Source organism: Hemicordylus capensis, chromosome 12 (assembly GCF_027244095.1).
Source record: "Hemicordylus capensis ecotype Gifberg chromosome 12, rHemCap1.1.pri, whole genome shotgun sequence".
NCBI lineage: Eukaryota > Metazoa > Chordata > Lepidosauria > Squamata > Cordylidae > Hemicordylus > Hemicordylus capensis.
In genome coordinates this window covers 16,661,776-16,673,139 of record NC_069668.1, presented here as the reverse complement: position 1 = coordinate 16,673,139, position 11,364 = coordinate 16,661,776, and the positions used below count along the sequence as shown (strand labels likewise).

At 55.5% G+C, this 11,364-nt stretch overlaps 1 protein-coding gene across 7 annotated transcripts in view; it reads right to left on the bottom strand.

Moving 5' to 3' along the window:
• Nucleotides 1-257: 257 nt before the first annotated feature.
• CUEDC1 (CUE domain containing 1) overlaps nucleotides 258-11,364 on the bottom strand; it is a 51,741-nt gene continuing 40,634 nt past the window's right edge. For all 7 annotated transcript variants that reach the window (XM_053275225.1, XM_053275222.1, XM_053275224.1 and 4 more), the window contains 5 exons: nucleotides 10,311-10,400; nucleotides 7,864-7,957; nucleotides 6,302-6,360; nucleotides 4,999-5,067; nucleotides 258-4,522 (listed from right to left, as the gene is read on the bottom strand). In XM_053275225.1, the coding sequence (XP_053131200.1) occupies nucleotides 5,000-5,067; nucleotides 6,302-6,360; nucleotides 7,864-7,957; nucleotides 10,311-10,400 (311 nt within the window). In that variant the 3' untranslated portion in view covers nucleotides 258-4,522; nucleotide 4,999. The remainder of the gene's footprint in view (nucleotides 4,523-4,998; nucleotides 5,068-6,301; nucleotides 6,361-7,863; nucleotides 7,958-10,310; nucleotides 10,401-11,364) is intronic.

The following is an 11,364-nucleotide window of genomic DNA, read 5'->3' as shown; positions in this document are numbered from 1 at the left end:
GCCTAGCTAATGATCCCTAGCATGGAATTTGCCTTCCCCCCCACCCTAAGAAGGGGGAAAGCCCAGAGCAGGGGCTCAAAACCTAAAACGGGAGACGAGGGAGATGAGCTGTGCTGGGGCTGGATGCGGCCAGCTGCTCTCCCCCTGCTCAATACAGGGGGGCCAGCACCCTAAAAGGAGGTTCTTTATCTGGTTAGGAAGGCAGGAGTAGGATGGCAACTGGGGGGGGGCGGGGGCTGCGAATCACAAAGCCAAGCTTTAAGAGAGTTCAACAGGACTTTATTATATGAATTACTATTAAACATCTTTTAAGGAAAGAAAAAAAATCATGTATGGAAATAAATTCTAAAATCAGCAACACTCACAAACGTCACAAGTTTTGTGTTTCTTTCCCGTGGGTTTGACTTTTTAAAAAGTTTTTATTGGGGGGGGGTGGGCGGCGGTTTAGAGAAAGCCATAGAAACATTACCAGGGATGTGTACACGGATTGAGAAACACAGCTCGGCTTCAGAGGCCACCTGGCAGCAATCGGGCACGTTTTACATCAGATCTTTTTTTAAAAAAAACCACACACACACACACACACACACACACACACACACACACACACAGGGAAGGAACACCCCTGGGTTCCCTTTCCACGGCTGGGTCGGTCGAAAGACGGCTGGCTCTCCGTTTCTGCCCACCCTTTGCTGCTTCCCGGCCGTACCAAGCAGGTCTGTTGTTCTCGTCTACCTGGCCGTACGATGCAACAGTCACGAACCCTTGTTTTGCACGGCGGGGGGGGGGGGCGCCTCCATTCCTGGCGGTGACAGTCCGGGGAGGCTTTGCAGGGGCCCGGAAGGTGTGAGGGGGAAGGTCTTTTTTCTTCCTCCCTCCCCGGAAGGTGGGCTGGAGCAGGGGCACGCACCGGCCGGGGTCCCCGAGTGCTGCTGGATCGCAACTCCCTGGATCGCAACACCCCCCGCCCCTGCTCTGCGGAGTGTCCATTGGGGAAGGGGAAACGGGCATCTAGCAGAAGTCTGTTTCCAACAGGAGGCAGGCAGGTGTTTCTGGGCAGCCCAGGAGCGAGCCGTGAAAGGCAGAGAGGCCTTTCCCGGGTGGGCATCCCCAGCAACCGGCGCACTGAGGTAGACTGCCGCCACACCCAGAGGTTCCACAGGGCCAACCTGCTGGCCCACGGCAGCCAAGAGGCCTCTCCTCTGCCCCGTGTTGGGCAAAAGCGACTTCTAAACCCAGTGGCCCAACCGTGCATCGCATGGTGGCCTCCCCAAAAGGTGCAGATGGGGGCTTTGCAGGTGGGAGAGGGCCGCTCTCCTCCCCACTCCTACCAGAGGCGGCACCGGGTTCTGGGAGCCCACAAGAGGGCTTCCGGGCTGGGATCCAGGGAGCCGTCTCCAGGGGGGTGGGGTCAGCTGTGGCAGAGGATTCTGCTCCTAGCCCCACTGCCCACCCTTCTCTTCCGGGACCCAGGAAGAGAGAGGGGCGGCTGCAGTGGGACCCTCCCTGGACAGCCCAGAGGGGTCTCTTGGCTGCAGATTCCCCTTCCCCTAATCAGCCCAGGAACCCCCCCAAGGGCTGCAGAAGCTCCGGAGCGGCTTGGAGGCCCAGATTCCTGTGGGCTTGCGGAAAACGGCACAGCCATCCAAGCGAGGGGCGTTCGCCACTTTCTAAAATGCATTTTGTTCCGGCTTTAAAAACAGAAATAAAAACAGGAGGAGGTTGTAGTGGCAGGAACTTTAAGAACAGCCCTGCTGGATCAGGCCTGAGGAGCCTCCGGTTTCCCACAGGGGCCCGCCAGATGCCTCTGGGGAGCCCGCAGGCAAGGGGTGAGAGCAGGCCCCCTCTCTGGCTGCTGCAGTCACCCCCCTGCAGCTGGAGACACCGTCCACGGTGTGGATCCAGAAGGGACGGCCAGTTAGGCGGGGAAGGCAAGCAAGGGGAAGCAAGTGGGTGGGAAGGCAAGGAAGGGGAAGCAAGTGGGTGGGAAGGCAAGCAAGGGGAAGCAAGTGGGTGGGAAGGCAAGCAAGGGGAAGCAAGTGGGTGGGCAGCCAGAAGCCCTGGGCTACGGTTGCTTGGACAGCGGCCCCCTGCTCTCCAGGAGCCAATCCAGAGGTGAGAAGAGTGCAAGGCAGGGTCGGGGGGGGGGGGTTGGCAGAGAGATTTCACCACGGATGTGCTTGGAACTGACAGAGCGCAGTGGCCTTCCCTGCTTTTCAGGCGGTGTCTACTTGGGCAGAAGACCTTCGGTGTCGGAGCCCTTCCCCACCGGGCAGCCCTCGGCATAGTAGTACGGGGCCATTCTCCGCGCTGGGAGGGCCCTTAGGACCGACGGAGCCCTATCTCAAGAGCTCTGTGGGGAAAGCACCCGGAGGGGTGACACTGCCCAGACGGTGCCGGGGCTCAAGTGGGCCCCCGTCCCCCTTTAAGGATGCCCCCCCCACCTGCCCCGGGCAAAGCATGCCGCGGCGCGGGGAGGAGGACCGTCTCTGCATCGTGCCAAGGGGGCTGTGCAGAGGATTCAGCAGCCTCCGAAGCGTCACCAAGGCCCAAGAAAGAGCCAGGCCGCCCCACTCCGGGTTGACGGGGGTCGCCATCAGCCCCCCGGGCCTTGCAATGAAGAAGGCGGTCCTAGGGGGACCTTTTGATGCCCCCAGCCCTGCCCAAGGCGGCCATCCATCCAACCAACGAGTGGCCGCGAAAGGCACGAGGCGGGGAGGTGACACCACAGCACCACGGGCAGCCCTCAGCTCCAAGCAGGCGGGCCCGTTTCCCTGCCTCAAGGGGGTGGGGCACATCCACCCGCCTCTCTTCACAGCACTGCATTCCAGAAACACACACACATACACACACTGCCCGCCTCTCTCTGGAAAGGAGAACACACACCGCCCGCCCGCTTTCCCTCACCGCATTCCACAAAGGCTCCTGTTTGGGGCCTCTTTAAACCATCCCCGGAGCCTGGAGGGAAGCCCAGCCTGCCAGCGGCCACGAAGAAGCAGCGCTGGAAGGCTCCACGGGCAGCTCCCACAACCCAGACGCCTTCGCCGGCATGCAGAGAGCAACGCTGGCGGGAGGGAGGGAAGGAGGGAGGGAGGGAGGGACAGCCGCCTCTCCCGGGAGAAGCTCGCCCGGGCACGCACAAGTGGGGCAAGGAGAGGGGCACGGTGGGGCACCTCTCCGGGAAGACCCGCTCGCTGGGCTTCCCAGAGGGACCCGCTCACGCCTGGACACTTGGGGTGCTTCTGTTTCGTCTTAAAGCCAGCTTCCTCCCCCCTCCCCTCTCCGAAACTTGGCTCTCGCCCCACAGAAGGGCCACCACCGCATGACGGATTCCCAGGGGCGGCAGCTTTTGTCTGAGCGGGGCCGGTGCCGCTTGCCAGCAGGCCGGCCCTGGAGGGGACACAAGTCTCCATTCAGCCGTCCCCCCCCCCGCCCGCTCGTGAAGCCTGCCTGACCTTCCCCTCTTCCATTTTAACGTCTCGGGCGCCTCGAACCGGGCTCCCTTCCAACGGGGCCATGTTGGCGATCTGCAGCGTCAGCCCCAGTCCTCACGGTGGGGGGAGGCCTGCCCGCCAGGCAAGACCCACCCACCCACACACACACAAACACACACCTCTACACAACCCGGGGCAGGGGGTAATCCAAAGCCCTCCTCCCCACGGGACCCTTCGCTGGAGCTGTCCATACACACACACACACGCGGCTGAAAGAGGTGGCCCGGAGATCCCAAAGGGTCACCCAGGGCTGAAATGGCCAGGAGGAGACGCGGGAGGGAGACGCCAGAGCGACAGGGAGAAGGTTGGCTTCCCTGCTGCAGCCGCCGGTACAAAGGACGGGCGCCGGGGCCCGATCCGTCGCCAAGCTGGACGGTGGGCTCCGCAGAAAGAGCTCTCCGTGGAGCGGATTTTAAGTCGTGATTCGGATTGCGACCCCCGGACGTTTCGAATCAGGCTTATTTCTATTAGCAGCAGCAGCAGCAATCATCATCATCATCATCATCATAACAACAATTAATAATAAAACAACGCCATGACATTCCGGGGCCATCTTATCCCTGGGCAAAAAACGGCCACACGACTCCATTCGTTGAAGCAATTTAGGGTTTTTAAAAACGCCAGGCCAGAAACCCGTTTGGGGCGGCCCTCTTCCATTCAGACATCCGCGCCGCGGAACAGAAGACAGACAGACCCAGACCCAACCCTTGTGGGGTGCTTGAAATCGAGGCACCGGCTGCAAAGTTTTGCGTAGAAAAACGAGGACTCACTGTTAATTCTCTCCTCCTTTTTGGCTGGTTTCCTTAGATCGGAGAGCGGGGGGAAATGCACGTGTGCTCATACCCTTTGTAAGGAATCGTTGTGCCCGATGCTAGAACGACGCTTGTATTTTGAGAAGAGGCAGACTCCTCCAGAGCGGGGATGAAGAGCAAGCCTGCCGTCTTCCTGAGCCGTTTCCCAGTTCTTGCCTTCTCTCTCTCCCTCCTCCCCCCCCCTTTTTAAATCGCCAATGAAGAACAACTCAGGACCTAGAAGGAAAGAAAAGGGTACACCAACTGCATTCCGGCCCCAGAGAAGCCGCCTCAAAATGTAAAAGTCTCTGGCACACAGCTGAAGCAGGAGGGGATGGAGCCCGCCTTGGAGGGTCAGCAAACATCTGCAAGCTTGGATCCACTCAACGCCACCCCCAGCGGGGCCATCAGGTCTTGCTAACGGCACACCCAAAAGGCCGACAGCAGAGCCTGACAGGTGTTGGCACCGCTGGGGGTGAAGTCAAGCGGATTTAAGCTTGCCGATTTTTGCTGAAATTCTGCCAGGCCCATGAGGCAGTGTGACGGTGGTTTAGGGGTCAAATCTCCGGGGGGGGGGACTTTATTAGGGCCAAAATTCTCCCTCCGTATAGACCCACATGCTCAAATACCCAATACTGAAGCACATGCGGGCATGCACACGCCCCCCACATATTCCTGACATTAAGCAGCCCTTAGCAAAAGGCATCCCTCACCTCACTGTGCTACTTTTGACGTTTCCTCTTCCACATTCAACTGCCGTCTTCTTGCCTGGAAATCGTCGTCTGAAATGCAGCCACAGGGGAGAAAACATTGGCATGGGCAGAGCAGACCCCCATATACGCTCCTGCTGGGCTACAGGTGCGCCAAACCAATAAACCCACCTGCAAACATTTGCATATAAATAAGGCAATGGTTTTGCAGAGAGGAGGGAGAGAGAGAGAGAGAGAGAGTGTGTGTGTGTGTGTGTAGAAAGGGGATTGAAAATAAAACGGCTATGATTATAATGCCCGTATACAAAACGATGGTGCAGCCACACTTGGAGTGCTGCGTACAATTCTGGCCACCACATCTTAAAAAGGACATTGTTGAACTGGGAAAGGTGCAGAAGGGGGCAACCAAGATGATCAGGGGCCTGGAGCACCTTTCTTACGAGGCAAGACTACAACACCTGGGGCTTTTTAGTTTGGAGAAAAGACGACTGCGGGGAGACATGATAAAGGTCTATAAAATCATGCATGGCGTGGAGAAAGTGGAGAGAGAGAGAGATTCTTCTCCCTCTCACACAACACTAGAACCAGGGGTCACTCCATGAAATTGATGGCCAGGAGGTCTAGGGGACCAACAAACGGAAGTCCTTTTTCACACAACGCGTGATCCACTTGTGGAACTCTCTGCCACAGGATGTGGTGACGGCCAACAACCTGGATGGCTTGAAGAGGGGTTTGGATGACTTCGTGGAGGAGAGGTCTATCAATGGCTACTAGTCGGAGGGCTGTGGGCCACCTCCAGCCTCAAGGGCAGGGTGCCTCTGAGTACCAGTTGCAGGGGAGTAATGGAAGGAGAGAGGGCATGCCCTCAACTCTCCGGCCTGTGGCTTCCAGTGGCATCTGGTGGGCCACTGTGTGAAACAGGATGCTGGACTAGATGGGCCTTCTGGGGCCTGATCCAGCAGGGCTGTGCTTGTGTGTGTGTGTGTGTGTGTGTGTGTGTGTGTGTGTGTCCTTTGTTCCTTCCCTGGTACACGCGTGCCTCTTCTTGAGATGGCACATACCATCTGAGGCTTTAAAAACACACACACAACACAACACAACACAACACACAACACAACACAACACAACACAACACAGCAGGCTTCCCTGTTGGAGGCACTTTTTGAGATGACCCAAGACAGGTTTTTGGTGGATTAACCTAACCGATTAATCAAGCACAGATTTCCACCCAAACAGCAGCCAGATGAGTTGGGAATGGGGCGCGGCCGTAAGGGGCAGCCTGGCCAGAAAGAGGCCTTCGCCTTACCGCAAGAATGTCCTTCCACATCATCGAGGAGATTCGCCGTCGAGGCTGCCGTCCCCAGGCTGGGCCGGCCATTAAGGAGGAAACCCCCAGAATTGTGGTGCTGCCAGGACAGCGGCTAAACCAAGCTCCCCCTCGGCGGAGTTCCATAAACGGCCCCGGCTCAGTCCTGGGATATGGGGAGCCAAGGCAAAGGTTCCTTGGGGCGTGTGCAGAGAGCACCCTTCCCTCCTGACGCCACCACCCGGCGGACTTTGGGCAGGGGCTTCCAAGGCATGAGAAACCAGCAGAGAAGCCGCAGCGCTAGGCAGGGGAAGGTAAATTACGTTAAGAGAGGAGGGCCACTCAGACCTGTGGGAAGGCTAAAGCCTATTGGGATATGAGTTATAATGAATTAAAGAAAATATTTAAAATGACATTTCCTAAGAAGCCAGAATCCTTCCTGCTGGGGATAAGACAAGGTGCAATCTCTACAACGAACTTAACATTTTTCATGTATGCTTCTACGGCGGCCAGAATTATATATGCACAGAAATGGAAGTCTAGTGAACTGCCTTCAAAAGAAGACTGGCTGATAAAAATTTTGGCATATTCGGAGATGGCAAAACTTACAGCACTAATAAGAGACCCAAACTTGGAATGTTTTAAAGAAGATTGGAAACCATTTTTGTTGTCTCTAAAGAATTACTTCCCTACTATGGACTTGACAGCAGGGTTTGAAATTTAGTATAAATCGCAGCTTGGTTAGATTAATTATGTTTGTAAGGGTTTGAACTTATGTTTTGATTTATTATCATAGCAAGGGTAAATTTTATAGTTGTTGATTCACAAAGAAATGTGAGCGGGAAGTCCTCCCTTTTTGTGTGTATTTTTAATGAATGATAATATTGTTATTCTTAAAATCAATAAAAATTGAATTTGCAAAAAAAAGAGAGAGAGAGGAGGGCCACTCCTTATTATGAATTACAATTAGCTAACGAGCAGGAGGAAAGCATGCGAGGACCCTCACAGGTTGTGGGACCAGGGTACCCTGCCACGGGGAATGATGTTTGGGTAGCTTTACAAGCCAACAGAGAACCGGGAGGTCAGGGCAGGCCAGCAGCCGCGTTTTATTAGAGCCGCGAGGGTCGACATCCAATGAGCTCAGCATTTAAACCGTCTCTTAGCCAGGAAGCTCACGAGATGGTACCCTAGTCACCGAGAGCAGAAGACCCATTCCTAGGAAGGCGAGAGAGTCCTGGGACACCCTCAGCCCGGGGTCTCCAAATGGGGTCCTTCCCAGACATCCCGGCCAAAAGTCCCCGAGGCTGCCGATGAAGGCAGCCAAAGCCCCACAGCGTCTGGCGGGAGGACCCCAGCGGGCGACCCCTTGCCCCGGCAGACAGCCACACCGCTTGGCTGGCTTCGTGCAGGCTGAGGGATCCTGGACATGACGGGGACAGAGCTCTCAGCACCTGGAAACTGAGCTGGCCAGCTGGCCGGGCAGAACCCCCCGAGCGAGAGCCCACCAGCAAGATGGCTCCTCCCCTCCGAAACGGGCGAGGCGACTGCACACAGAAGGATACACCTGATGCTTCAACAGCTGTTTCCTTTTCGATTTCCTCATCTTGGTCTTCTCTGAGAAAGCCCGGGCAAGCTCAAAGAGCTTCTTGCGCGTTGCTGAAAGACAAACGGGGAGCCGTTTCAAGGGGAGCCCCCACCCGGCCACACCGCCCAGAATTCTCTGGAGCGGCTGCATCAACCTTCACTGCCAGGAGAGGTTCCGGTACCAGCCGCTGTGCAGAATTGCAGCTCAATCACACTTCCATGCAACCCTCTCCTCTGCCCTTCCCCCTGGCCACACGCGGGCGGGGAGAATTCTGCTCCCAACTGTGGGTCGAAACAAACCAAGATCTGCGGTGACATCCAAACCGGCCAATCTTTGCTCATTCTAAACAGTTTCCAAGGCCTGAATGGGAGAGGCTCGTCCAAACAAGTTGGGGGCGGGGGCAAGATGAGGCACAACCGCCTCTGCTTCCCGGAGCTCCGTTTGCTCCTCTCTCTCCTGCTCTACCTGAAGGCTGGCCATTCTTCAGGTAGAGCTGTGCAGTCAACCGTGCAGCTCTACCTGATGAATGACTAGCTTGCAGACAGCACTGCTCTCGTTAACACTGGGGCGGGCTGGGATTGGAGAGAGGAGCAAACAAAAGAGAGAGGAGCAAATGGAGCTTCAGGAAGCAGAGGCAGCAGCTGTGCCTCCTTTTCTCCCCTCTCCTCCTGCTCCTCCCCCCGGTTCATTAGTACAAGCCGCTCCTGATTTCAGATCTCTCCGCCTAGATGGAAGATCATCAGTTCCTGCACACCCCAGGGTTAAAACATCTAGCTCATTAAAAAAAGCAATGACTAAGCAATTAAAGATTTCCCTAGACTTCTCTCAGTTCCCGCCACTGCTTCCTCATTAAACGGGGCTGACCGAAACCAAAGCCTGCTAACGCTGTCCGATGCAGCAGCTGAGAAGAATGGACTAAAATGGAAAAACTAATATCGGTGGTTTCATTACAGGCACAAGGGAGGATCTTTTCCGAGGGAGGTTTTCTGTATTCCCGGGACTCACACATAATGTGCCGCCTGCAGCTTCTTTCCCACTTGACAGAGCTAGACCGAGACTGAGATGGGGCTGAGTGGGGCTGTGTTTTAGACAGAAGACCATGCTCACAGTAGCTAGCCCTGCTCCCTCCTTCAGTCCAGTTCTGTGGTTGCAGGAATAAGGACTCTGATCTCTAAAAAAACAGAACTGAATCGAGTTTCCGTGAGCTTCGAATTTTTGCTTTCGAAAACTCTTCGGGAGCAGAGTGAAGCAAATCACCCGAAAATCAGGAGACGAACCGGAACCTAAAGTCTCTTGGTTGCCTTGAATCTGAAGCAGAACCAAAACCTCAGGATGGAAGAAGTGGTAACCAGTTCGGTCATTATTACAGCTATTGAACAGTGACCACACTTTGTGTTTTGAGTGCTGGGTTCTCGTTCAAGGTGGCCATGTGAGATCCGACTTCAGTTCTGGTTCACCCTGAACTGGTTTTCGACTCCCATTCTTAAGGACCGGAAACCTGCTTCAAAGCAAAGCTGTGAGGTTCTGTGGATGCCGGGTTCTTCACTTGCAACACACAGGGCCCTGACTGCAGAATTAGAAGCACAGAGATAGAGCCCCTGGGAAAGCACTCTCACCGAGAACATGAGTGCCCAGCATGGGAAGGCAGATACGCTGATCCCACCCCCAGCCCGGTCTATGCTATAACCCTGTACAGGAGGACCTCGATATCCACGGATTTGCATATCTGCGGTCAGATAAACAACACCTGGCCTCGGCATATGGGGAAAAGAAAGGTGAGGGGGAACATGCCGACCTCGTGTATCCGTGGGTCAGGAGTGGCCGGAAATTACCCCGGTTGTCATTTCTGGCCACCATTTGTGTTTCGAAGCCTTAAAATGGCTCCTTTTTTAAAAGGGGGGGGGTGATTTTCGGGGCACAGCGCAACTCAAGGGGGCAGTGAAGCCGGGTAGAGAGCTTCCTCCCACCCCCACCCCCCCAAAAATATGGCCGATTTTTGGTCATTTTCTATGAGTTTCCCAACAACCGGTAACATAACCCCCACGATCCCAGATGATCCCATAGTTCCCTAATGATTCGATATTCGCGGTTTCCATATCCACGGTTGCAGCCGGGAACAGAACCCCCGAGAATATTGAGGTCCTCCTGGATTGACCTTTTGCCCAGGTAGAAACTGCCTCTTCCTACCGACAGACCAAACTGCAGGAACCAGAGGTACCCTGCGAGTGCAAATATCAGCAGGCGAGAGACATTCCCTGAGGTTCCGGGACCGCCAACACAAACCCCTGGGGTCGGAACGCCGAGTTCTAGTACAGTGTGTCCCTGGAAGCACACGCACTCGCACACAAAGCAGCAGTCATTCTCGGCAGAAAAACCATCAGGGCCCCCCGAGTCCGAGCTGCCGTCCGCCAAGGCACAACTCACATTTCCCCATGTGTTTCAATTTGTCCCTGAATAAGGCATCGTCGGAGATGGCACTGCTGGCCACACTGGTGAGAGAGCGGGCAACGTCGTCTGAAAGGCAAAACACACATGTGGGGTCAGCGAGAAGCGGCGGAGGGGGGGAAGGGAGGAATCTCCGGCACTCGGCACTGACCCCTTGGACTGCCAAGGTTTCAGCCGGCATCCCCCACAATTCGGGCCCAACTTGACGTTCAAGGAGTACTGATGGAGCCCAAAGGCAGGAAGCGTAAATGCCACACCCTTCTTCTGCCGTTGCTCCCCTGCAACCGGGATTCAGTGGAAGATCCGTGGGCACTCCACACAGCCCTTGAGAGACCTCTCCAATGCCTCCCGGAATCGGGTCCAATCCCCCCGCTTGAAGCTATTAGCCATCGACACACCCTGCAGCAGAAAATTCCCCTACGTTCGTTGTGTGGGGGGTGAAGAAGCCCTTTCTTTTCTTGGGGAGACCAGTATGACGAGGAGGAGGAGGAAAGCATCGCCATCGCCGGGTTCCGCCCATGACGCATTGCAACTGGACAGGCTAGGAGCGGCTTAACGATGATCACTCAGGCATATGTTTATTATTACCACCTGGGGATCATTTTTGATGAAAAGCTGCCTAAAAATCAAAACGATAACAACAGGCGGCCTCTAGACTAAGCTAGCCACGTCGAAGGAAAAATTAAGAGCTCTTGAGTTCTGTACCCCGGCTAAAGCAGCCAAGAGGCACCTTTTAAAAGTGGCGATTCGCTTCCATTTAGCAGGAGGAGAGCATCTGACCCTATCCATCCCCAGCACAGCATGCCTCCAGTGGCTGTTGCTGGTATCTGTCTTACCTCTCTTTTTCAGACTGTGTACCCTTTTGGGGGGAGAGGGCCATTTTATTTCTTTATTTATATCTATGTAAAGCCTAGGGGGCTTTGGTTGAAAAGCGGCAGATAAATATCTGTCGTCTTCCTAGTCAGCGAGTCCACAGTGTGGCTCTGGGGCGAAACAGGAGGGTGGGACGGCGGGGGTGCGCTCAGACCCCTCC